Genomic DNA, 27,500 nt, shown 5'->3' on the forward strand with positions numbered 1-27,500 from the left:
CAGAGCGTTAACAAACCACTAACATGGAAAAGGTTCATTGATGTATTTTGCTTGTGGGATACAAACAAAGAAGAAATAGAACATTTCATTGAGCAAGCAAATTTGTACCACCCTACCCATGTTAAAATTAGATGCGGGATCCCGCCAATCCCACCTGGGATCCCATGTTCATCCCAGGTGGGATCCCGCCTTTTTCTGGCGGGATCCCAGCTGAGATCCCGACCGGGATTATGGAACGTCCCAGGTGGGATCCCACCATTGATCCCGGGTGAAATCCCGCCAATCCCACCTGGGATCCTGGGTGGGATCCCACCAATCCTACCCTGGATCCCAGGTGGGATCCCAACAATCCCACCTGGGAAACCAGGTGGAATCCCACCTTTAATCCCAGGTGGGATTAAAGAGGCCCTCCCACCTACGATGACAGGCAGGATCAGTACCATCCTCCCAGGATCACATATGCTATTGTTAGTGCTGGCTTGTATGAATTCTGATATGCCAACCAGGATTCTTGCTGCAGTAAGGGTTTCAGGGTTGACCAGGGGATAAAAAAAAACTGGGAAGCCGCGGCCAAAATTGGAAAGGGAAAGCGAAAAAACAAATGGTCTGCCCTGACTGGCCAGGGTCAAAACTGGTAAGTCAAGCCTTGCCAAGACTTTTCACGCAATTCCCGTCCTGTCCCACGGCATATATTCAGTGAACAGCTGTGATTCTTCCTAGTGTTGGACTACATTCACTGGTCAGTTTTCTGAAGTAATAAGGTCCTTTAATCAACATACAAACAAGTAGCACAGTTTCACATTCAGCTTCAATGGGTATTAATTTATGTACAGATCATTACATTTCAGAAACTGCAAAAACTAAAAAGGTTATAATATCCTGCTCCTGTAAAATAATATTCCAGCAAATCAGAGATGTGCTAGAAACTACAAAAAATCCATTACAGTCAAGCTATTAACAGTAACAGTTACTACCATAGCTCACAGGCAAAAAAATAAAATACAGAGGTCAATGCAGTACCTAAATTCATGATGTTTTAAAATAAAATACGAAAAAAGCTTTTAAACATGATAAACCACAGAACTAAAACAAGTCTGCAAGGAGAGATCCTTAAATACATCATTATTCAAACCATAACTGGTTGAGGACACAGAATTGACTGCTAAGCATTTTTGTCTGCTGTAAAGGACCTTTCCCTGCTGTCCCATCAAAGATTTTTTCAGGAACTGTCTCTTTATACTCTTTCATGGCAACTTAAAAAAATACAGTATATACAGTATTATTATACTTCAAAGATGCATGTACTGATTCCGCTAAATCATGTGCACTGATCATTTCTATTACAACTAAAGTGTATGAAGAGTAAACTCATAAATTTGGATCTCTTTACTTACAGACGTCAATAATACCTTTCTCAGGCATTTTCTGCATTGATTACAATAGTTAAAGTGACAGCATTTAGCATGTTTACGAGAAGGAATCATTTGTCAATCGTATACATATAACTTGCAGTATGAGCACTTGTTTTCCAAACCATTTGCTTCACCATTTGCTCTAAAACTTCATTATTCTTCATTAAAGGTTTATCAATTTTTTTACAGGGTTATAGCATTTAAACCAAATTGAGGTGTGAAAAATGTGAATGCTATATACCGGTAAACCAATCCTCATTTTAAAGACAATAAGGCATCAAATCAAATGTTATTCGCTTAAAGTTAACTCTTACCTTTTTACTTGAGTTGTTGTAAGCATTTCTTTGCCTGGATCAGGATTTAAAGAGTAAAACTAACCAAAAAATCGTCACCATGCACAAACGTGTGATCGTTGATACACGAACGTTTGAATAAAACCGCCCAAAATCTGTAGGAGCTGGACTGGTTACCACTGACTGCTGACCAAAACGAAAAGGGCTCACTAGTTTCCAGTCCGGTCTCTCACGTGTTATTCAAGATGGCGGAGGATGACAATCTTTCCACGGATTCATTATAAATGGGCAAGATTTGAAAGATAATGGAGTTCATTGAAAGGATTATTAGTACTGACTTGGAGTGTGTAATTTTCAAGAGTAATGCATCATGTTCCTTTTGGAATAAGGCCGATTATGAGAGCATCAAACAAGGTAATCCGTTGATGATATTTGTCACATTATTTATAGAACATCAGAATAAAAGATCTCTTTTTTATTTCTCCGTGTACAGAGTGATTTTATGTTCAAAGTTTGGGGCCTTTAAAGGACATTGTTTAAGCAAAGTACACATATTACGAGTGGTGAATTAACTCGAAAAATATCGCATTCACATTGGCATGCTTTGAATAAGACCAAACCTTGTTGTATATACATGTATTGAAGGTTGAAGTTAAAGCTCATTTTTTCAAGGCACCAGATGAAATCAAATCCTAAAAGGGCACTTAAACTTGGATTATTGTCTCACTGGCACATTCAGTACTATTGCACAACATTTTCACAAATTTCAACTCGCTCAAGTGACCCTCAAGTTGAATCATTGAGTGGAATTCTTAAAGATTCCCATAAAATCTTAAGTCCACATTGCCCTTTTAGCTTTTACTTCCCAAAAATTAGGCCTGGAAATCCAGAAAAGCCTGGCTTAAAAATCTTGGAAGGCTGGGAAGGCCAGGCATTTTGGCTGAACAGTGTGACTACAGCTGTACTTTAGCGTGATAGAATGAGAAAGACTTAAATCATTTACATAGCTCTTTTATCAGAGACCCTGTACATCTAAGAATAATTGTGCAAAGGTTTAGTCTCAGGTGTCAAATTTAGGAACAGTCAATATAATAATTTTTTATTCATGTTCAAGTGTGAGATATAAAATAATGTTTACTTTGCTACATTAAAGATAATTGGCCGTTAAACCATAACATCATCATATTTTGCAAGACATCATCAAGGCCATTTAAAGATTGTTACTTCAAAGACAGTTCAACTGAGCCCACAGAGTTTGGTTAAGGTCACTGGTCACTGAGTAATTACAGACAATGTTACACTAAATTGCAGTCAATGTCTGTAATCTTGAAGACTTTAGAAACACTTTATGGCCTAGAAATTCAAAAAAGCCAGGTCAAGGCTGGCTTGAATCTTAAGGCCTGGCTTTTTTGACCAGGGTTGCAGTGAAAGCTCTGCCTTGGAAGTAACAAGGCCAGGAAGGCCAAGCTTTGGTGGCCAAGGTTGCCGAGAAAGCTTGGCTGTGGCCATGCTTGCCGGGCTTTACCAGGCCGCATTTTCCCGGTAAGCTTGGCTAAAAACCTGGAAAGCCTGGCCTGGCCTGCCTTTGCCAGGCTAGCCGGGTTTTTGGCCGGGCTCCTGATGCAAGGGTAGGTGGGATATATGAATCTCGCCAAAGATCCCAGCTGAGAAGATGATCATCCCAGGTGGGATATTAGGATCCCGGGTGGGATCCATAAATCCCATCCGGGATCCCAGGTGGGATGGCCTAATCCCGTGTTTTAGGCGGGATCCCGGGTGGGATTAATTTCTTATCCCGGGTGGGAATGGTGGGATCCCACCAGGAATGGCGGGATCCCGCCATTTCCACCCGGGATCCCAGGTGGGATTGGTGGGATCCCGCTGGGATCCCGCCTGACTTTTTACATGGGTACCATAAAGTTTACCGCTGAAGTCTCACCGTTAGAAACAACTTTCTTGAACACAACAGTCTATAAGGGAGAGAGATTCAAGAAAGAATTGATTCTCAATGTGCGCACACATTACAAACCTACTGAAACATCATCAGTACTCAAACTACAACATTTGCCGCACAAGGCTTCGTTAAAGGACAAGCTCTTGTAATGTTTTGAGGCGAACATTAAAATCTTTAGAACACGCCTGACATGGAGAGGTTATCCCAATAACCTGGTGGACAAAATCCTCTCCAAAGTTAAATTCACAGAAAGAAAGAAAGCTCTTACACAAAAACAGAAAGCGCACAAGAAAATTCTAGCCTTTGTGACACAATTTCATTCATCACTGCCATGTTTGAAAAATATTCTAATGAAAAAATGGCATTTAATACAAATCCAGCCGCTACTAAGAGAGATATACAAGGAATCTCCCTTGATCTCTTATATAAAAGGGAAATCGCCTAAAGACATGCACAATGGGCACACAGCCACTCACGCTGGCTATTAATTCTTCAATGCTGTCATCCTGTGAAATTCAAAAAGAACATTAGGTTTGATTTCTGCCACTCTCTCGATTTTGGAATCTTATCCGGCAACTATCACTAAATGGCTTCAAGCTACAAATAAAAGCGGAGCTACTTATGGACATAAGGGAAAAAGAGGATTTTTTCCTTGGATAAGAAACTCAAAAAATGATCAGTTGTCCAATATCAAAGAAGTGCCTATGGTAATGGTGCTAATTTCAAGGTATGGGATTGGACGACCATAAGTACGGACAGATGTACAAACAGTCATGTGACAACCAAATTTTTCATGTGCGACCAACTTTTCTAAAGTAATGGGGCTCTACTAGCGAGCCAGAGTTCGCTAATAGAATCTGGATGAGACGGCGCAACATGAATAAGTGATCACCTTGGTCTTACTTTAAAAGCCAATACGATGTACTGCCTCGGGAAAGGAACGATGGAGGAGGAGCATTGGGACAGTCGCATTGTTCATGTTCAGTCACGATACAATCACTTGCAGATGAAATACGCTGTCTCTTCCTAGTAGGTTGCTTAAGGGGCGAATCGACCTCCAGGTCATCGTCGGAGCTTATTTGAATCACACTGATCACTGGTATCCGCAACTGCCGTGGTCATTTCCAGCTTGCATTTCTAAATCCAACAAAGGGAAGGGCTGTATAGTTAAAGTGTTGCAGTTCTGTATCGTCTGGCTATAGAGTCTTTTCGAGTGGTTTGTCCGCACAAAGTATTATAACACAGGGACAATTTGATTTTTGGTGTGTACGAAGTAGCCTTTGGACGAGGAGTGTTCATGCAAAAATATTAAGTCGCATAACACGAGAAACAACAAATGTAAATAGGACACGTATGTTTGTCCTATCAATCAATCGCGACATTACAAATCATTGAACTGCAGTTTTGTGAGCGTCATTACGGATTCACATCGTTTACGAGCACAGCTAAACGTGAATAAATTTCTCCTACATACCTTTATTGACTCGTCTTTTGGAGCTGCCTTTTCCTCAATTATTTCAATATCTGATTCACAAGAAGATGTGTCATTGGAGATTTTTCTTCCTCGCCATAAACTCATTCCTGAGTTGTATTCTTCTGCAGATTCCCACCATTCCATCTCTTGAATTTTTCCTCCCTTGATTCTAAATTACACGCAACAGAATGATCTTTTCAGTGACTGTGTGTATACCGCTAATGCCGATCATTTGAACTCCACCTCGCCTCTTCCCACCTCCTCTGAGAATAAGCCTCAACCCACCCCTCACCCTCCTCCTCACCCCCCCCCAAAAAAAAAACAACCAAGAAGAATATGTGATTTGAATTAGTTGCTACCCTTAAACTTGTACCTTTGTTGTCGTTGCCCTTTTGGCTTCACTGGAGCACTTTTTAGTTTCTAGAGCGCTTTGCTTTGTTCTCATTTGATTGTAGGGGGAAAACTACAAGTACGTTGCTCAGAATTTCCCCTTGAAGATTTCACTGCCGTTGCATATCTTGACGCCTGAAATGAATGTGAAAAGGTTGAATAACTCAGCACTACTGTATACTTATAAATGTCCTGAACATAACCCAGTGACCAACTATCACAGCAAAAAATCTTTCTGAAATGTAAAGAGAGCTTCGTGTAAGCCTAACTGGTTGGTTAATTGTTTGTCAGAAATCGTATATTACAGGTCAAATCTGATCATGTACCCTAGTTCTGAAATGAATCCAGGCACATCTGTTTACATTATATATAGCACATGAAAGTAACCAAATGTAACCTTTGCTTGGGCTTCAATGCAACGCAGTGATTACCACTGTGTCCAAAGTAAAGAGTGCCCACTGAGGGACCCAGCTGAGGCTCCACAACTTTAACGAAATGGTCATCCTGTAAGGTAAAGTGCAAACAAAACAACTTATTACACTTTTGTTAAAAACTCAATATTTCGTTTTCTGAAAACAATACAAACAAACAATGTGAATTACATTACAACAATTTACCCCATGCACTGTAATAATCATTATCTTGTAGTGCATCCCATCTGCAAAGGCACCAATTACTAAAGAATTAGCATAATTCTTTTGCAGGATCTTCAGTGGTTCTGACCATATAGCAGCCACCTTTTTACCACCCATGTCGACACACAAGAAAGCCAAGCGGTCATTTCCCTTGTTGTATTAGGGAAAAAAATCAAAAGAGAATGTCAAATTTATGGCTTTCCAGATAATCAAATATGAGGCTGTGCAAGATCTCAGAATTGAAACGCTGCAGCCGGATAGAAACAGCTTCCATCACTGGGAGGATTACAAGCAATTTGAAAACCTTCTTTTTTTATCCTCTGCTGAAGTTCAATTTCAATTTCCATCTTCTAACAAGGTATATGGCACATGGACTCGTGAATAAGTACAATAACGGTACGAGATATCTTATACATACTAATTTTTTTTTGTCTTTTAGTTTTTGTTGTTTTTCATTTTTCCTTTTTCATGGCTCGCATGGCTCACACAGCTCGCATTGTGACTTGCATAGCTTGCTGGCTCGCACATTAGTACAACTCCCACTATGAATTGGCGTTTGGTGAAAATGCTATTAAAATTTCGTGAAAAGCCCATGATCCCTCTTGTCATGGTCATGAAAATGGAGATTCTAAATTTCATGGTCTTATTCCTGGCCATGAATCTTACATTAAATTTGTGTTGATATTCTTGATATAATTCATGGCCATGAATTCTAAATTTTCATTCAATGTGCCCGCTTCAGAAGAAGAATCACAGTAGTACGCCATACTAGGCTGTTTGGTTGGGTGCTCTTTGGAAATGTAACAGCTGTGGGCTGAAGGCCTCGAAGGATGGATTCAGATTCTTCATCTAACTGCATGCTGCCCTCTGGTCTCCAAGTAGCAAGTGTCTTTGGAAATCGTCTAAGCCCCCCTTGCTTGCGAGCTTTTTCCTTTTCCATTTCATACACAGCTGAGAGAGACTTAAATTTTGGAACCTCATGTATATAGATTTGTTCCATGTTTTGAAGATGCTCACTTGAAATGTCCTCTGGTTGTCTCTTATGTGACAGGGTTGCTTTACAATTCTCAGTCAGTGAATCTCCTGCTGGAAGATCAAAGGGGAGTCTGTTGCCAATCTTCCCAGACATCTTAATGTACTGACACCATTCAAAAATCTGTTAACAAAAGACTTCTGTAAATAGAGTGCAATTTGCTTCTTGGAACAAATAGCATTCAGTGAGTTTCAATTTTGAGTAATGAGTAACTGTACTTAATAGAATAATCCTATGTTAATATTATGTAAGTCATTTTGAATGTGACACCAGCATTGTCTTTTAATAATCAATAAGGGATTGATTTCTGAATTGAAATTATTTTTAAAGTTCCTGCATCTTCCCCAGTCAACCAGTATACTGCCATATAATAAGCTCAGATGTACATGTATTTTTATGTGCTCTTTCCGTATATACATGTAAGGTGCAACAACCTCACAGAAAAAAAATATGGCGTTTAATGTTCTTAACCTCATGACACATTCTTAAGGAGGCTTGAGCGCACACGTAAGCGACACACGCCACATCTATGCTAATCTTGTTGACTTGAAATTTTTGAAGTTTCGTAACTTTAGTCGCTTATATTTTCACTTTCTCTCGGTAGATTTTTTCATTTTTTCGGTAACAACTAAGATCAACTGGAGTTCATGTAGATTAATTTTAGGTCACATGTAGCTTCAGCTTAATAGAAAACGTGATTTTCAGTGATAAATTAACATTGTGACACATGTGCTATCACAGTTAGCAGTGAACCTCAACTGATAAGTCCTCAAGATGGTGGCTTCTGGATGACTTCTACTGAGTGCTCTTCGGCACAGCCATGAATTGAATTGTTCATGCAAACATCCAAGTGGCATGAACTGGCCCAAATCTCTCAATTTCTTCTGGGATGTGATGTAAGATGTGATTTGATTTAGTAGAGAAAAAACTGTAGGCTGTATATTGCCCAGTCATTATAATTATTGTCTCTTGTATGAATTGTGAAACATGTATGTGCTACAGCTGTACACCTAATTTCTATGGGCAAGTAATGAACATCATTGCACTTGATGCATGTTACTTACTGCCAACAAAGAATAAAGTTAAAAGTCTACCGAGTTGAAATTGAGTGTCTTTTGCCTTACTCATATATCGAATCTTCAACAAAAATCACTTATTCCTGGTATGCAAAAAAAAGGGTAGAACTGAAGTGCAAAGCTGAAAAGTTCTCAAGAGAACCAACAAATGGAGTAGCAAGGAGAACAAGTCATTTCATACTCTAGCAAACTGCAGAACTGATCGTGCAGGGAGGCAGTTTAAGTTGAACGTGGAACAAGGTGAGATGACTGTTCCATTGCTCCGAAAAATTCAAGTAATGGTTTCCTTCGGTGAGATTCAAAGTTGTAATGAGAATGCATACATTATACCAGGCTCTGATCTTGCTTGGCTTTAAGTAAGACTTTAAGGCTAGTAGGGTTTGTTATGGGCTAAAACTGATTGAATTCATTCTTAGTTGTCATTTGCTTTGTGACACCCTCAATTTTGAATCTAAGTGCATGCAAAAACTAAAACCTTCTCCCTTCAGGAACAATTCAAGATACATCATTTACAATGTGCTTACTTTCTTGATGTGTAAGGAAAGAATGGAGGGCAGTATACATTTCAATCTAACCTGAGTATCAGGCTTTTCTTTTCTTTTTCTTGTTTTTTCTTGGCAGATCGGGAAGAAGCGGAGAGAAAAGCCTGACACAGACGCTTGTATTTCAGTTTTCCACCCCCTCGCATCATGATACGCGTCACTGAATGTGTCAACATTAAGCATTAAGCATTTTAGTGGAGAAATAAACGCATAATGTACAAAAGCCTAAAAGCACACCCAAGGGGATGCCCACCTAATCTAGATCTTTTTATAATGTGAATCTTAACCATTTTGACAGAAGAAATAAAATTGATTGACCAGGCAATAATTAATTCTTTCCTTAGATAATAATTATACAAGTTGAGACAACTTCAAATGAACTATCTGTTAATAAACAAGAATTTCCTTTTTCCAACATGGGGGTTATCCCGAGTGTCAGGCCTTCCTAAGGAAGGGAAGGAGGTATAAAAAAAGAACTTTCTTTCCTTCCTTACCGCCAGCCTATCATAAACCTGTTGTTGAAATCCTACTGAACTGAAATGAGGAAAAAGACAACCTACAAGGAGTAGTTAAAAGGTAAATTAATACCATGTTTCAACAGTATGCACTTCATCGACTATCAAAAATTCTGCTCGTTTGAAACTTCCAGCTTTCAAAGATTCCCTCCACTTTTCAGATAGCCATTGTTCCACGCTTCCAAACACTATTTCTATCTCCTCGCGGTCGAGATCTTCAAACTTCAAAGTCGACAAATCTTCTAGTACAGCTGCTTTGACACCACTTTTACTTAGTCTCTCGACTTGTTGTTTTCGGATCAACTCCAGCGGACTGACAACCAACACTGAATACGTCTTTCTGGTTCCATTCTTGTTAAACCAATAGTGGGATAAGACTTTTGGAAGTAGCTGGTAAATAAGACTCTTTCCGTAACCAGTCGGTAAAACTCCGAGGACGTCTTTTCGCTTCACAAGCAGGCTTTCCAGGCATAATTCTTGTTCGCTCTTAAGTTTAACACCAGGAAAAAAAGAAGTCGTCGCCTTCCATGATATTGAAATAAATATATAGCGAAGTTTCATCCTCGAGATCGATCAGTTCACAGAAGACGCCATTATGAAATTTTTATTTCCGGTGGTGTGACGTCAGGTTCATTGTAAATTATCCAATTAGCGCAACGTTCAGAATCTGGACGTGCGACATGATCCAATTAAGACGTTTGTGTCAGGCCTTTCTCTCCAATTCCTCCCTACCCCTACGCTGTTGCTAAGAAAGGCCTGATACTCAGGTTAATTTCAATTACACAAGAAAGAAATAATTTATTACACCCCTTAAGCTAATGTTCCTTTATTACCTCAAAATGACAGACGAATAACTTAATTATTGTCTCTTGTATGAGTTGTGTAAACATGTATGTGCTACAGCTGTACACCTAATTTCTAATGGCAAGTAATGAACATCATTGCACTTGATGCATGTTACTTACTGCCAACAAATAATAAAGTTAAAAGTCTACCGAGCTGAAATTGAGTGTCTTTTGCCTTACTGTTATATATCGTAATAGGTTCTGATCTGTTTACCTGTAGGGACAAAGGGAAATATCTTTCCAGTCGAGCAATTGCTAGAGTTACTTGCTCTTTTAATAGGTGAATGCTTGCTGTGGAAAGGTGCACAAAGTGCAGAGATGGCATCCATGAAAAGGATCAAACTTTCTTGTTGCTGATCTCTAAACAGTACTTTAATATGCCCCGTGCTGCAAAAGGAAAGGAACTTTATTTAAGTGTCAAATCTTCTAGCGCTGTAGAGCACTAATCGGGGACACTTTAAGTTGAGATTAACAAGTTAACGTAAATCAAATCAAATTTTGGTTTTTCAGGAGAGGGAAAAACCAGAGTACCCGGAGAAAAACCTCTCGGTGCAGAGTAGAGAACCAACAAACTCAACCCACATATGACACCGAGTCTGGGAATCGAACCCGGGCCACATTGGCGAGTGCTCTCACCACTGCTATGGCTGCCCATTTGTAGCAATATTTAATCCTCCTTGAAACAGGTTTAATTTAAACCGACTTAACTGTGAACTTAAACATTGAGGCAAATTTTGTTTAACCTTTATCTTCAAACTTATTTGATTTAAACTTTCTTTACCTGTAAATTTAAAACTTTAAAATTCATTTAAACCTTCAGAATTCATTAAAACCTTAAAATTCAGTTAAACCTTTAAAATTCATTTAAACCTTCAGAATTCATTTAAACCTTAAAATTCATTTAAACCTTTAAAATTCATTTAAACCATTGCAAAATTCATTTAAACCATTGTAAAATTCATTTAAACTTCGTGGGGCGAGCTCGGCCAAGGTAGCCTCATTGTTGAGTGGCCTCGATCTCAAATCTACCCGCCTTGGCAGCCATTTTGTTTTGGCGGGTTTTGTCGTGAGCATGCAGGATATGAACAACGAAGTGAAAAACAGGGTTTCTGAGTTACTTAATGGAGCTTCGAAGCTTCTTGCAGGTAATGGCAGCACGGCAGGCCCATCTACGAGTGTTTCTGATTCAGTCCCGTCCTCCGCGACACTGCAAGAATCTTTGAGACGAGCTAACAACATGCTTCGGCAAAGCACCTCATCTGGTCTGTGCAGAAGTCTTAACAGACAAGAAAGGTTGCAAGCAGCGGCTGGTGCCACCTATCAGCGTCCCAGGCAAGGTAATGAAAAGTCTAAGAAAGAGAAGAAGGCAATCGAGTTTGCGTTATTGCGATGCTTTGAGGATGATGAGGTGGACGAACCAAACCATTTGAAGTGGGATTCTGTGATATATCTGGTGTGTTAATGTGGCACGAGGATGATGACGAAAGCACGATCAGAGGCAAGGTGAGGGAGTCATTGACTGGAAAATTCCTGTTACTTGGTGCAAATGATTTTGAGTTCATGAAAGTATGGCACAAAGCCATTTCTACTCTTCATCTGGGCCCTGGAACGGAATACAACTTCGCAGTTGTCAAAAAAATTGCTTGACAGGGATTATTGTATTTGAAAGTAAAGCAAGGAAAGTACAATAGCTATCCCTGCTTGTGATTCAAATACAAGTAAACTCATAGATGAAGTCAATGCAAAGGGAATGGCTGATCCAGTGGAAAATTTAAAGTTTCTCCAAAAGGAAATTGTGCAGGGCAGAGCTTTAGATGTTGCAGATGAGTCAGAGATCCATGAAGGAGAAACAAATTACATATGTGTTGACAGGAATGACATTTTCCAAACCACGTTTACAGAGTTGGCCTCAATAAAAAATTTTAAGTTAACGTTTGAGCTTGATTTCTTGGGGACAGAGCAAGGGATCTTGGAGGTCCCAGAAAGGAGTGGATCCGCCTCATGAATACTGCTATCAAAGAAAAGTTTTTTGACAACAGGCTTCAAGAGTATCGACCGGATGAATATTATTTTGTTGGAATAATGATTGGTATCGATTGATTGGATTGGCTGACTAATGTAATAATGAGGGTTTTCGAACGCCTTGTCTACAGACAAGAACTATCACAGTATGTTAATAATTTCATAGATCTTGACCAGTTTGCATACCGTAAGGGCCATAATACGACTATGGCTTTAATTAAGTGTCAATATGCTTGGCTAAAATGGCTTGATTCGGGTTTTGACTTTGTCAGAATATTTTCTTTTGATTTCAGCAAAGCTTTTGATTCGGTACCTCATGATATTCTTTGCTCTAAGTTGAAGTCACTTGATATTAATCCATATGTAACTAATTGGATTATTAGTTTTTTACAAGGCAGAAAACAAAGAGTTACTGTTGATGGCATTGTTACCGATTATTTAAATATTAATAGAGGTGTCCCCCAGGGGACTGTATTAGGCCCTATATTATTTTCTATCATGGTCAATGATATCAAGGTCATCCTACCTAATCAAAATTTGCTTGTGAAGTTTGTGGATGACTTAACTTTAAGTATTCCTGTAAAATCGGGTGTTAGCAACAGTAACTCAGCAGCTAATGAGGTCCAATCCATTGTCGAATGGACAATTGTTAACTGTATGCAACTGAATTTCAAGAAAACGTGGGAAATGCTTCTTAAAGGCAAATCCACTAAGGCTTTACCAGCTCCTCTGGTTTTTATAGAGCGAAAACCCAGTCTAAAGTTGCTGGGAGTAACCTTTCAATCCGATCCGTGTAATTGGGATTTACATTTAGATAATATCCTATCGAAAGCTAGCAGTCGTTTGCACATCTTACGCGTTTGTAAATTTTATGGACTGCCATTGGATGATCTTCATATCCTTTTCACTAGTCTTATTCTACCTACACTTACTTATGCTGTGGAAGTATGGGGCTGTGCGTATTATCATAAGTACTTAAGTCGTATAGACAGGCTGTTCAAAAGAGCTTTTAAGTTTGGCTACTGTAAAGAACGTTTTTTCATTGAAAATATTATTGCCCTGAAGAATAAGAAGTTATGGGACAAGATCACTGACAGTAATTTAATAACAGCTTTAGATGACCTTCTGCCACCGAAGCGAACTATGGTTACGTTATGTAAGAGGCGTCACAACTACATTATCCCGCTTGTCAGAACTGAGCGTTTTAAGAGAACTTTTATAAATAGATGCTTGTTTTCTAGTTAGTTGTTAGTTAGTTAGTTAATTAATTAGTTGTCTGTATAATTTAATTATTTTATTGTAACTAAACACGTCTGTTGTTTAGAGTGTTTTCAATAAAGACCTTTATTATTATTATTATTATTATTATTATTATCGCCCTGTTACAGAATAGCCAGTTGCCTATGTACATGCCTATTGAGGTTATTGACAAACTAGTGACATCAACAGATGACAGCTGTATCACTAACATACAGAGAGGACTGGATGTATTTGGGCTTGAAGAGATCATTTGTAGAGTACCAATTCTGCTCCATTTGCTGAGGCCCACCAACCACACACTGGCACCAAAGATGCTACTCAAACTATTGACACCACAGTTTTCCGAGGAGGGATCATCAGCTTATTTGAAAGAAAAGAAAGTTTATGCCTTATTTGTGAAGTATGTAAGAGAGGTTGGAAGTGGTCGAAGAGCACCCATCACTTTGAGTTCTGTTCTCATTTTTACAACTGGGGCTGCTGAAGCACCAGTTCTGGGATTTGCTATCCAGCCTTGCATTAGATTTGTGGGTGAACAACCAAAGCTCTCTGAGGTATTGTTAAATGTTGCAGTTTTGCTAACTTAAAGCAGGCTATAAAACTTGAAGATAAGGTATCCTCCCTGTTATCATACTTGATATGTGAACTTTTACTGGAAGCTGAAGGATATTGAATTCTTGTGCTGTATTGTTGCTTTTCTTTCGGTTACCTTGTAACAAAAAGGAAGCAAGCAAAATTGAACTCTTTGCAGTGTGCTAATACCACTCTAGTAAACATTTTGCAATAAGCATGCAGTTCTTCCCAAACAGTTTGATCAATGATACTTTTCGTGTGATGTGTTTCTTACAGTTTGCAGGATCATCAGCTGAGCCCAATCGCTACAGGTACCTTCCCACTGCACACACATGTACCAATGTTTTATTGTTGCCCATTGGGACCCTCACCTCTGAGCTGCCAGAAACTGAAGACCTTTTCCAGATTTATGATGTGGCTTTTGCAAATACTCATTTTGGAGTGGTTTAGGAGTTATGATAAATGGAAAAAGGAGAATTTGATCTTAGCTGACAGAATGTTCTGTCCTATATATTTTTGTTAGAGTACCTTAATATAAAATTCATGCTTAAATCAACATACGAGGGTGTATGATTGTACACTTTGCCAGAGACACTGCAAAATCGAACCATCATTTGAGTAAGGATACTGTACATGTTCCAAGCCTCTTGGTTTTGCCTCCAGACAAAGGGTTTTTTTAACATCAATGTGAGGCTTAGGAATTTTTGATATACTTGATAAGGTATTGTAAGTTGTACATGCTTGTAATGGTAACAAATGAAGGTTACAATTACCACTATTTGCTTATTTCAATTACCATACCAAATTCATGCAAGCTTTTAAAAGCATGCTGCATTGCTATCAGAGGTCTTTATTTCCTTGTGTCAAGATTTCCTGAAAATGAGACATTTGAAGCAAGGTTTCTTTGTAAGAGGTTTTGATGAACAATTTTTTGTAGGATGGTGGTCAGCAGAAAATGAATTGAAAGCAATGAGTAATATTTTTGCATGTCACTTTTCGTTTCAGCAATGTCTTGTGATAAGTACTTCTCCTGAAGCATGTAACTTTCTTCAGTCAATTTCCAAGTTGCAACAGGCAATACTTGTGAAATGTAATAATAAAACATAAAGAATACCGGTTTTTGATTGGATTTGCATTCTCTTCAAAATGACTTTCAATGATAGTGCTGCAAATAAGCATGTGTGAAATCTTGCAAAGTTATTTGGGTTGTTTTCTGGAAGAAGTTGTTCTCAAAGATTTTTTAAAAACTGTAGTAAGAAATGTGGATTCCAACAAATGTTCAAAGCACCATATTTCAGATTAGGAGGTAACACATTTATTTTTGGCAAAGCCGCTGAAGTGATAAGCCAAATAATTTTAAATTGTTTGTTTGATGAATAAGCTGTTCATATTATCATAATTATGCTGTTATACGTGTAGTACTATTGTCATTAGCCGAAACGTCGTTACAATAACCAGTATCACAACAGACCTTATTCATGATAGCCACCATGTTAGACTTCTTATCACCATGCAAACAATGTAAGGTGGAGAGATTTTAACAGATATTGCTCTCCACACTTTGAGTGTGTCACGTTCATTGCATGTTTACAGCCTTAGAGTAGAAAATGTAGAAGTATTGCATGACTTACTTTCATGTTCTTGCCAAAAACTAAGTCCGAATGTTATATTAAATAGGCATTTCGATTTCAATGTTTTATTGTACTTTTGGCCATAAATATTTTAAAGGAGCCTTTATTCCACAAGTTGGGCCCTGGCAGAGCACATGTCGAAACTGAGTGAGAATTTAAAAGCCATAATGGCTACTACAGAGAGTATTGTGAATAAGCCTTATGCATTCTTGATGTCATAATACATCTCTTTTATTAAAGTTCATGTTGGTGGGGATTCATGTATGTCAGTATTTTTTTTAATTGTTAGCGGCCCAAAATGTCGTATAAGGACTAAATGGCATCATTGCAGTCACATGCACCGTTGCATTGCTTTTTAAGGGGTGAGTCTGGAGCTGTTCAAAAGACCTTTCAAAAGCTTAAAAGTCAGTGCCTTTCAGGGATGATGTCCCTTGGACCCCTACTAGTACCGTGTGGGGACTTTAAAAGCGGCCCCCACACAAACGATCAAAGAGGATGTGGTAGCCCAAATTGGGTTTCTTACCTCCTTTTCAAAAAATTAAAGGGAACACTCTGAGTTAATGATTTTCGTAATGATCCCTTGCTCATAATTACACTTATCTGGAATGCTGAAATATGATATTTTTGGTGGTTATGTAACCTACTTAGCCCAAGAGAGTATAACAATGAGTTTAAACCAGGATTAACTTTTTTGCCAACATTTCATTTTTTGTGAATCTTTATGCGTATTCTTCAAGTTTTTGGAGCACTATTCCAAGAACTGTACAGTAAATATCCATTCCAGCTAGACATGAAGGCCTGTTTACATTAACCCACTGAATAACATAGTCTGATATTTCTCTGCTGTGAGAAATTTGGACAGGTGCAACAACAACAGCCTCATCAGTGTCTGATTGTGGGTGTGGGCCATCTGGATCCTTTCCATAAAATTGGTCAACAGACGAATGATCAAGACCACTGTTTAAATTTAGTGGATTTCTTTCATCTACGATGCCATTCATCCATAACTGATTTGGAGTCCACCCATGTTCTGTGGACAATCTGTGATTGTTAAACATTGTGACAAATTCATCCAGAGCAGTGTTGATTCTAGGTGTAAATACCAAATGCAATGCAAACAAGTGGATTGGATTTTCAATATCCAGTATTCCTGACTGTTCCATAGCATAGAAGACATAATAGAAAAAGTGGCAGACACATCTATAAACATCCCTCCAAAGTCGCTCTATGCGCTGATTACCGGTATTTGTAGATGACCCGGCAATGAAACTGCGCCGTCCCTCTTCCCTATGGGCAACCATTTCATCACAAATCAAAACATTCTCTACACCATAGTCAACGCGGATGCGCGAAGGCCATAGGCCATTGTTCTCTTCGATTGCGTCCTTGATTTTCCTTGATTTACCATCGCAGCAACCGTGAATGATGAACTTCCATCTTATGAGAGAGTGATGCCCATCAATATGCCAAAGAGAATTTGACCATGGTACAAAGTATGTCCTTCTTGACACTACGGCACCCCATCTGAGGGCAGTATTGTGGGGATCCACTCTATTTAATGAAGCTCTTACTCTGCTTCTCTGTATATGAAGACCAAGTGGCTTACCTGTGGTGGAGCCGTGGCGTGAGATATAGTCTTTAAATATATATCATCAATTCCCTCATCTGAAATGTTTGAAAATCGTTGCAAATCAGAAAGGCCATACTCTCTAATACGGCGCGTGATAGTCCATCCCGACACTCCAAACATTTGAGATATCTTGCACCAGGAAAAATTTAGCCCAGCTAATTCCACTAAAACCTCCTTTGGAATGTAATATCCGGGTGTTCCTGGATGTCCTGTCTGCACAGTCGAAGATGGAAGTCTACAGGTTGCAGTAGTTTTAGTGCATTCCTGTTGGTAGTAATTATACAGATTAATAAACTCCCTGTCTCTCTCTAAAAAAATGTTCTCTAAATCCTTCCATTCCCTTACCATTCCTGGTGCTATGGGACATATATGGTCCAAGTATGGAAATGGCATGGGAGAACCTATGGCCCATACATGGGTATTGTATTTCTTTGATATGGGTTATTTTCCCCCATATCAAGCCCATAAACAGTCACTGTCTTCACTTAGCACAATTTTATTGTCTTATGCTATGGGATTGCTACGTATTTCGTAAAGTTCCATATATTCCCCATAGGATCTGGTATGGGAATGACATGGGACAGTCCCATACCAATCCCACTTGTTGACTCACTAGTCTCTATGGGATTGCTACGTATTTTGTAAAGTTCCACATATTTCCCATAGCATAAATTTGAGGAAAGGTATGTAACATTCCCATACCAATCCCATATGATCATTGACTCTTCTCTATGGGATTGCTATGGGTAATTTTGATGAAGTCCCATACCAATACCATACATGATCCAGGATTTAAACATATGGGAAGTCTATGGGATACGACTGACTAATGTATACCCATAATTCAACCACCACAAGCTACATCCCCATACCATACTTTACACTGGTAAATTGACTGATTGCATGGCTATAGCCCCTATTTTAATCTTCTACTTATATCAATCAAGTGTAGTAACCTATAAGGTATATACATTGTTGTCAATAAGTGAACCACACAGTCAGTTTCACATTCTTCACATGTTTAATTGCTGTACATGATATCCATATAATTCCTTTCACACAGTATAAATTATTGTTTTTGTCTAAACAATATTAATATTCCAAATCTGTTACTTAAAAACTGAAACTTGATAATTACACTGTATAATAAAATATGATCATTAGAAAAATCCTCAACCTGTGCAAACTTTGTTCATAAAAATTAATTGTTGTACATGATATCCATATGATTCCTTCCACACAGTATAAATTATTGTTTTTGTCTCAACAATATTAATTAATATTCAAAATCTCTTGTTACTTGAAAACTGAAACTTGATAATTACACTGTATAATAAAATCATTAGAAAAATCCTCAACCTATGCAAACTTTATTCATGAAAATTAAAAATATTAAAAAAAGGCACATCTGAATTGTTTACTCTCGTCTTGGAGCTCTAACTCTTTGATGCCGTCTTGCCTCCACACATTTCATGTTGATTTTTTGAACAATTTGACTAGGAGCAGGAGAGTCCTTGGCAAACTTTGAACAAACTCCTGAAATTAAACTTACATAACATTAAGTATTGGCAGAAACCCATAAGAGTTGAAATGTGTAACGGCCCCTTGTGTGCTGGGAAACAAGCTTCTGAATATTCAATTTTCTAAGTACCATATTTGGAACAACAAGAGCGAGGGGCTTCCAAATATGGTACTTAACACTGAAACATTCAACCAATCAGTTCGTACTGAATATTCAGAAGCTGTGAATGCACGTTACACGTTTCAACCCTTATGGGTTTCTGCTATTGGTTAATAAATGTTCAAGGCATTGATTCCTATAGTTGTGGGGCGAGGTCTTCAAAGCAAGATTTGTACTAATTCGGGTATAAAACCCTGGTGATTAACTTGTATGTTGTCAATTTTAATTATTTTCATAAAAGATATCTTCGGCTTTAAATATTAATAACCCAACCTAAAACTTAACCCAAGACTGCTTTTGGGAAATGCTATAAAAGTTAATAAAATATAGCCCAACTTACCTATGAGGGCATCAATTATCATTGCAGTCAATGGCTTGTGGACATCACCATTCTTGCTTTTCCTGTCATTTCCTTTTGCATTTGAAACAGCAAGTGTTTCTTTGGTGAAGAATATATCAATGGCTGCGTTGATATATCCTGGCCAGCTCTTGAATGCTGAGCAGTATGCCCGCTGGTGAGGGTTCCAAAATACTCCTGACCCCTCCATTACTTCTACCATCTGTAAAATAGACAGAAGTTGAATGCAATTATTATTATTTAAACTGACGACTATTAGATGAAAATAGACCCACTCAAAAGGGACAGCATTTATCAAAAAAAGTTTGGAGTCCTATGCTGCTTAATATAAACACCTTGTTAACCTCACTTTACAGAAAGTGGTGATAGGCTGGGCTACACACTTTGAAACAGGAAAAGTTAACAGTAAGCTACGTGTACTTGACCAAACATGATAGTGTGCAATGTCATTTGACTTAGGTCTAAAACAAAAAAAAATATGAATGACTTTCATTCCGAGCGGCAACTGAATAGAGATATACCGGTACTCAAGATGATATGAGCACTTTTACACAACATTTCAGTGTACAGAGCAGAAAGGTGACTTGCTTTTCAGTGTAAAACAATACTGGAGATGTGTTTCGTTTGTCAACAATACCAGCTCCAGGACGGTTGTTTACCACGTCTGCAGTTGTCTTTGCTTTTACTGTCAGAGGCACCAATTAAAGAAAATAAATTCAGTGAGCTCTAGTTCAAAGCAACATAGCGTTGAGTGTATACCTGAATATCCCACACATCAAGAGTATTCATGTCTGTACATTATGCCATACCCTATTCAATAATATATTCAATAACATATTGCAGAACTGAAATCTTTCCAAGGTGGACATAGCTGACCTGTCCTTGTCAACCAAATTTCACATCTTTGTCCGTAACTACAATGCAGATTACCTATTATAGACATCTCAGCCCTCTTCCCCAGACAACGAGAGCCCAAGGGTGTCTACCTTTGAAAGAATTCACAGGTTTAATCTTTAAGGTAATGACAACTTACATGCTACGTTGAGTCTCTTGTGGACTTTCTCTAGCCTCTTTCTCAACGCCTTAATCTCCAGCCTTTGTTCCTTGCAGCAGTTGCTACTGGAAACATCTGTCTCCTTAGGATTGATTTCCACCTCCTCGTCAGTTTCATCATCACTGCTGTCTGCTGTGGCACTTTGAAGATGAAGGCCCCTCCTGGGCTCACGAATAGTTTTTGACTTATAACTGGTTGTCGGTCTTGCAGGAATGCAAGGCCTTGCAGGCATGGGTGGGTTGGCTGGAAGAAGTTCTTCTGTTGGTGACTGTATAGATTCAGGAGTGGTTAAGGTTCTGTCAGGTGATAAAGTTGTGCTAGTAGTCAATGGTGTGGAAGACTGGCATAATGGTCTGGAACTTCTGTGGCGAATTGGATGAGGTGTGAAGGTTGCAATGGTTGTTGTGCTAGTGCTTGGGTTTTTGTCAGGTGATAAAGATGTGTTAGCGTTCAATGGTGTGGAAGACTGGCATGAAGGACTGGAACTTCTGTGGTGAATTGGTTGAGGTGTGAAGGTTGCATCGACAGGATTATTTACAGTTACTGTAGTGACCTCAGAATCTGCTGCCCATCGAGATGCTGCCTGGGCTCTTCTTGCTGCCAACAAGAATTTTTGTCTTTTGCGATCTTGCTCTTTCTTTTTTTGTTTTTCTTCTTTATCTTTTGCCTTCTGTTCTTTCTCACTCTCTGTTTGCTTCTGTTTCTTTTTCTTCTTTTTCTGAGCATCTGCTTCTTCCTCAGAATTTTTTCTTTTTTGCTGCGCTTCAATTTCCTTTTGCCCACCCTTTTTTTGCTTTTTCTTGCCTCATCCTCTCTCGCATAAGCTCATTTTTATCAACTGTAAAGGTACATTTTGGAGGTAATAAATTATTCATGTCACTCAACGTTTTTATTTTTGATCATACATGCTACAACAACCTGCTGTTGAAGCAACTTTTATTTTGGGGTTTTAATTGGTTGCTTTGCATTCACAAAAAAAAAATAAAATAAAATTTTATTTATGTGCTTTGAGTTGTGATTGGTTCATTACATTGTGTTTGGGCTTACAACACAAGGACAACATGACAGCATATCAGCAGTATGCACAAAAATGCATAAGGAAACCCATATAACAATCCCACTCAAACCTGAATTTTACCCTAACATTAAATATGTCAGGGCTCGAAATTAATGAAAAAATCCAGTCACAAAATTTTTTAGTGGCAAAAATCGCAGCACTGTATTGTGTTGTCAGCGGTTTATAGCAAAAAAACTGGAGCCCGCAATACTTGTGTGTAAAGTTACCACAGAAAATGGCGACTGATCAAAGAAATGGTGTTGTGCACGTAACATTGCAGCTAAATTACTCTACATTTAGCAAAAGTAGCAGCAAAGTGGCAACTGCGAACCCTTTTGTTTCAAAATAGTGGAGTTGAAAACAAGTCGCAAATTTGCAACTTCTCCAGATATTTTAGTCGCAAAGGAAAAAAATTTAGTCGCAAATGCAACTGTATTGGTCGCAATTTCGAGCCCTGTCTGTAAATGTAAATTGTTATGCGATGGTTTATACTTGACATGAGGAGCATACACCATCACTCACACTATAGTGTTATTGGCTTATGTTCGACTTTAAATCCACACAATTATTTACTAAAGCCTTTTGACAACAATTCACTCACCTCCTTTTGCTAATATCTTGGCATCATAGTATTGGCCATTGGGGATCCATAGAGCACTAATGACATCCCCAATTTGCATTTCATCATTTTCTTCATCAGGGAAGATATGGCAAACTTCATCTTCAGCAAGCACTCTTAAATTTTCATCATCCTCATACTTTACAAGGTACCAGGTCTCTGTATAGCAAGATATTTGAGTTAAGTTTTTTCACTGGTGAAAGGTCTTCTTGCTGGTGATATTTATGTACAGCTGTACATGTAAGGATAATGTGTAGCTCATAGAATATTTGTACCCCACAAAATTTTGTTGGTTTGGGCCTGACCACCTCCCTTCTAACCTTCTTAAAAATCTAGATAAAATTATGCTGGAGACCCCCTTACCCTCCAATGATCCTTACTAAGGCTATTGCTTCTTAGTTTTGACACAAAATTTTAGCAAACTAAGCCTAAAGATGACAGATAACAGTGCAATCCTTTATAGTCCTTTAGAGGAAGTTTAATTCAGTATTCATTTCCATGTATGTGTTACAGTCTACATGTATATGGTACCATAAGAGTTCAAGAGAAAAAGTATTTGTCAAAGGATAACTCCAAAGAATCCAAATTAAACCACATGAATAAAAGCAGTCAACTAAAAGTTAACTTATAAAATTCTAAAAGGGTCTAACAATATAAAAATACACAAAAAGCATCAAATAATCATCATGAACCTTCATGCTAGTACTCAAGACTCCAAGTAAACCTTGCCTTAAACAGAAATTTATTTTATCAAATGAGTTGATAAAGGTCAAATAACCACTGTGAAAGATTTGGAAAGCTGACGTTTCGAGCGTTAGTCCTTCGTCGGAGCGATGATTCGCTCCGACGAAGGGCTATAACGCTCGAAACGTTATTCCACCTTTATCAACTCGTTTGATAAAATAAATGTCTGTTTCAATCTCCCACCGACGCAGCACCACAGTTTCTTTAGAAACTAAAATTTTGCTTCCCTTAAACAATGCACCTTTTGTAGAACTACGAAATCCGAAGGCCATAATTTCTTCCAAATATTCTTGTACGTGCATATTTCTTTATAAAAGAAACTGAGATTATTGCCATAGATGGCCATTCGTCTTAGTGAATAAAAGATTTTATATTCCTGTTATGAGGCTGGTGGCTTGGAAGCTCTGCTTATCCTACTTCGAAGATTGACATATCCAAACCGTTTATGTGATTTGTGTCAGTTGTTTGGAAGACCCGAGCCGGAACTCAGCATGATAGTCCATGAGGTAAGTCAATTTTCTTTTGAGTTGGCAAGGGGTGGGGAGGGGAGATTCAACATTAACTTGTGTAAATAAATGGCCCTACTCTTATCATTAAGTGCGTTTTTCAGACACATGGGACATAATAAACAGATCAGAACTAGTATTCCCTGGTGGTATTAACTGGTATTAATATTTATAAAACATATCAAAAGCTAATTAAGGGTATTCCGTGTATTTGAAGCACCCCCTAACTGTCTTCTTTCAAGCCACCTGCTTATTGACCTTTTCCCCCTACTTTTTAAAGGTTTTGAATGACATATACATCAGGTGGAACCACAAGTTGGAGAACTTGGACCAGAACTGGATTGATGCACAGTCATTTGCAGAAGCCATTCACAATGCTGGAAGTCCACTAGACAACTGCTGGGGTTTTATTGATGGCACACTGAGGCCATGCTGCAGACCCATAAGAAACCAGCGAATTTTGTTTTCCGGGCACAAGCGGACACATGGTTTGAAATTCCAGGTAGAAAGGACAGCTGGCCAATTATAGTGCTAATATGTTATTCTTTGTCCATTTCATAATTGGATGTTAACCTAACTTGTGTTCATTTGCTTTTAAAAGTGCATTTTCCAAATGTTCAAGTTAAAAAATATCTTAAATACCGTTTTATTTTTCAGAGTGTTGTTTGTCCAAATGGTTTGATAGCAAACTTATATGGCCCAATTGCTGGACATCACCATGATGCCTTCATGCTTCATGAGAATAATTTAATGCCCAGGCTTGAAGGAAAGTTCAGAGCTCCACATATATTCAGCCTGTATGGAGATCCGGCCTACCCTACCCTCTCCGACAGCATTTACTTGTCCCTTATAGAGGAGCAATGCTAACTCCAGCTCAAGAATTGTTCAACAAAAGAATGAGCAAAGTTCGGGAATCAGTTGAATGGGCATTCGGGAAGGTTGTGCAATATTTTGCATTTCTCGATTTTCGGAAAAACCTCAAAGTCCTTTTGCAACCAATTGGGAAATACTATGTTGTGGGTGTTCTTTTGATTAACTGCCATACTTGTCTATATGGTAGTGTAACTTCAGATTACTTCTTCTTGCCTCCCCCTGACCTACACACATACCTTAACTGATAATTAAACTGACAAATACAACCTTAACTCAAAACTTTACCTTCATTTTTCATGATTTTTTTAGTTACAGATATCAAACCTTGATAAGTTTCTTTACTCAGATAAAAGGGCACGTCCATAACTTCTTAACTTCTCTTACCACAAGAATGAAATATCCAACCCAACATGAAAAGTCAACAAGAAGTCTCATGCAAGCATGTAACATTAATTTTGTAGTGCTACTTTTTGGAGGTCATAAAAGCTTTTAATAATTCAAGTTGCATGTTCATTTGTTGCTCCTGGAGGGAAATGCGTCTCTTGTCAACTTCTAATTGCTCTTGCCTAAGTTTAGTTTCAGCCTCAAGTGCATCACGTTTGTATTCTAGCTCCTGGGTTCTGATTGCTTGTTCTAGCTCCTTCTTTTCTGATAGGTATGACATCACATCTGGTCGACCTCGTTGCTTTGTTTTCTTTGGCTTCCCTAGTACAATAATAATTATTTAATTAAATGTAATTACACAATCTGTGTGAATTATTATTCTCACAGGAAATACCAAGGTTTTAACTAACGGCATTTTCAAACTACAAAATGACATTTTGCAGACAGCTTATTTTACTCCACAGTGAACCTGATATAGAGGGACTTGACATACAAAGAAATCAGAAATGAGAATTACCCCCCAACCCCCCTTCAAAAAAAAGGGTCATGAAACTGCACTCCCAAAAATGAATCTTGATGAACAAGAAATTTTTGAGTGTTCGCAATAATGCATTTTCATATTTACTCTTTTGAGCGAGAGGGGTTGGTTTGGCCAGTTTTACCTGTGTATTCTATGAGTAGTACCATTCTAGCTCATAAATCTTTAGAAAATAAAAGACAATGGGCCAGGTTCTGGCTCTGGAATGAATATACATCTACTGAACACTTCCTGAGGATAACACTTTTATTCACAAGTAAAGTAGTAGCATGCACAACCAGTTATACTTACTGGCACTAGGGCCAGCTGCTCCCTCATCATCTGAGTTCTCACTGCCTGAAGGACTTGATTCTGAAAAAAGAGAAAGAACAGAACAGGGATGGTTATTTTTAACATTCCTCTATTTTAAAAGTTAAGTCTCAAGTGAGTAACAACTTACTTCTCTTCAGTGTTTCCATAGCCTTATCCCTGAATTCATTTGCTTTCTTTTTATCCTCTTCATCTTTTTTCTTCCCCTTCTTGCTCTGCTGCTGTAAGTCATCAACATAAGCCCTGATATCATCTAAAAGTTGATGAATTTCATTATACTGCTCCTCAGTGCCTGACCTGACAATTTAACAATAAGACCCTCAGCTATTTGCTCATTATTTTAATGGCTGCAAAGTGTTGTAAAAACTCAAACAGGAATTAATGAAATACTTTTTTAAGGCTGCAGAGTTTTCATCTTTGTGATGGCAGAGAAGAACATCAAAGTGCTCTTTACATGAGCGGCCTTTCAGTGTGATTTCTTCATTTGCCCATGCTCTTTGGAGATTGTCAGCAATTAGGTTCCAGTCATTGGGATTACTAGGTCTTAATGCCAGCACTTCTCTAAGAAGATCAAGGTCATGGTTTATGTGCCATCTAAACATAGTCTAGAAATGAACAACCATTGTGAGGTTTTTTCTAAGATACTGAAGAGTGAATAGGAGGGTTTCTGAAAACGAACACACTTCTTTGTACTTCTCACAATTAGGTACATTGTTTTGAACCGTAGGTGATTTTATTTTAGTTCTAAGCAAGTTATAGTAATTTTAAAGTAATTTTGTACATGCATGTCGCTTGATACATACAAAATCGCACTCAAATTCTACATTTTATATCTTAACAACAAGCTACAACAAGTAATTCATTCATACACTAGCTTATTGAAATATCATGGAACTATTTAAAGAAACTTGGCGGGAAGTCCCTCGACCGAAAGTGCGAGGACACAACAATTGTTATCGCAACCCCGCCATTTGATCGAGGCACATCGCCAAACAATTTTTTTTGATTTTCAACTTCAGCAGTGACTCCCATGCAAAATTTTTCAATGCTAGTGCTTTTGGGAGACTCGAACGTTGGAGCAATTCACAGAAATCCCCCGAATCCGCCACAAATTGATATCGTTTCAGAGTTCAAACCGCTCATTTGAGATCCAAAATCAATCCAGTTTGAAGCGCTTTCTTTACAGCTAAAATTTAAATTTGGCAAAAATATTTCAACAGACTTGCAATAACATTGCCAAGGAGTCATACAATTCACATTTGCACTTAAAACGTCATAAAAACTTACTCACTTCTCCATCTTGTCTTACTCGTAATTCTTCTACGAGTAAACTGGTGTCTACCCCGGGAAAACGGCTGGGTCTACCGGGTAAGGTCGATGACGTCATCGCAAAATGAAAAAAACATGGCGCTACCCGTTACCCGTACACCGATTTCGGGGTATCTTAAGGTCTCTATTAATACAGTGGATGACCTACACCCCCCTGGGACAAAGAGGTTTAACAAGAAAATGTAATTTGTGAGTTATACACATGTAAGATTATTTCATTTCATCACACATGATCTGAGGAAATATATCTACAGTACCAGCTCTTACCATTTCTTTTGAGGTTGTTGACCTGTTCCCGAAATGGAGAAAGAAATGCAGTCATTGAAGGTTTACTGGGACCAAACCAGATACCAGCAAGGATCATTCTGTTTATGCTAAACCTGTCAAAAAATAACAAAATTGCTTTTCCAATTGTCTTTTCCCACGATTTTTTTTTAAAAAGGATAATTGTCAAATAATTCCAAAATCAAAATGTATCAGTAACAAGGAACAATTTCAGGGTTTAGGGAGAAGAGAATTTAGTCTTAATTTTAACTCAAAACAGTTTACCTCATATTGAAATGCTTTAATAGAAAATAAACTTTTTCTTTCCATTTTTCCAGATAACAGCCATGTTCATAGCCTATTAATTAATAAATTTCAAACTCTGTCTGACCCTTGTACATTATAATTTGTATTATTAGTTTTACATACCTCAATGATGGATGAATTTCATTAATGACAACCAGAAGAGGCCAAATTTCATCTTTTGAGGCTTTAAAAGCGT

General features: G+C 38.2%; 1 protein-coding gene and 1 pseudogene across 1 annotated transcript; one reads left to right on the forward strand and one right to left on the reverse strand.

The window, feature by feature from the left end:
• The first annotated feature begins 11,241 nt into the window (after nt 1-11,241).
• LOC138002351 (uncharacterized) lies at nt 11,242-14,471 on the forward strand. The gene is made up of 4 exons (XM_068848410.1): nt 11,242-11,600; nt 12,128-12,259; nt 13,564-14,014; nt 14,319-14,471. Exons 1-4 carry the CDS (start codon nt 11,242-11,244, stop codon nt 14,469-14,471), a joined length of 1,095 nt encoding a protein of 364 aa, XP_068704511.1.
• Nucleotides 14,472-18,340: 3,869 nt separating this feature from the next.
• Nucleotides 18,341-23,097, reverse strand: LOC138002352 (DNA ligase 1-like; annotated as a pseudogene).
• Nucleotides 23,098-27,500: the final 4,403 nt, after the last annotated feature.

The sequence above is a fragment of the Montipora foliosa genome, chromosome 5 (genome assembly GCF_036669935.1).
Source record: "Montipora foliosa isolate CH-2021 chromosome 5, ASM3666993v2, whole genome shotgun sequence".
NCBI classification, from domain to species: domain Eukaryota; kingdom Metazoa; phylum Cnidaria; class Anthozoa; order Scleractinia; family Acroporidae; genus Montipora; species Montipora foliosa.

Bases quoted from the DNA above. Each gene is read 5' to 3' on its own strand.
- LOC138002351 (XM_068848410.1), top strand. From the start codon at position 11,242: ATGCAGGATATGAACAACGAAGTGAAAAACAGGGTTTCTGAGTTACTT. The intron at 12,260-13,563 runs TATCGATTGATT...TATTATTATTAT, and splicing joins TTTGTTGGAATAATGATTGG to TATCGCCCTGTTACAGAATA. The intron at 14,015-14,318 runs GTTGCAGTTTTG...TCATCAGCTGAG, and splicing joins TCTCTGAGGTATTGTTAAAT to CCCAATCGCTACAGGTACCT.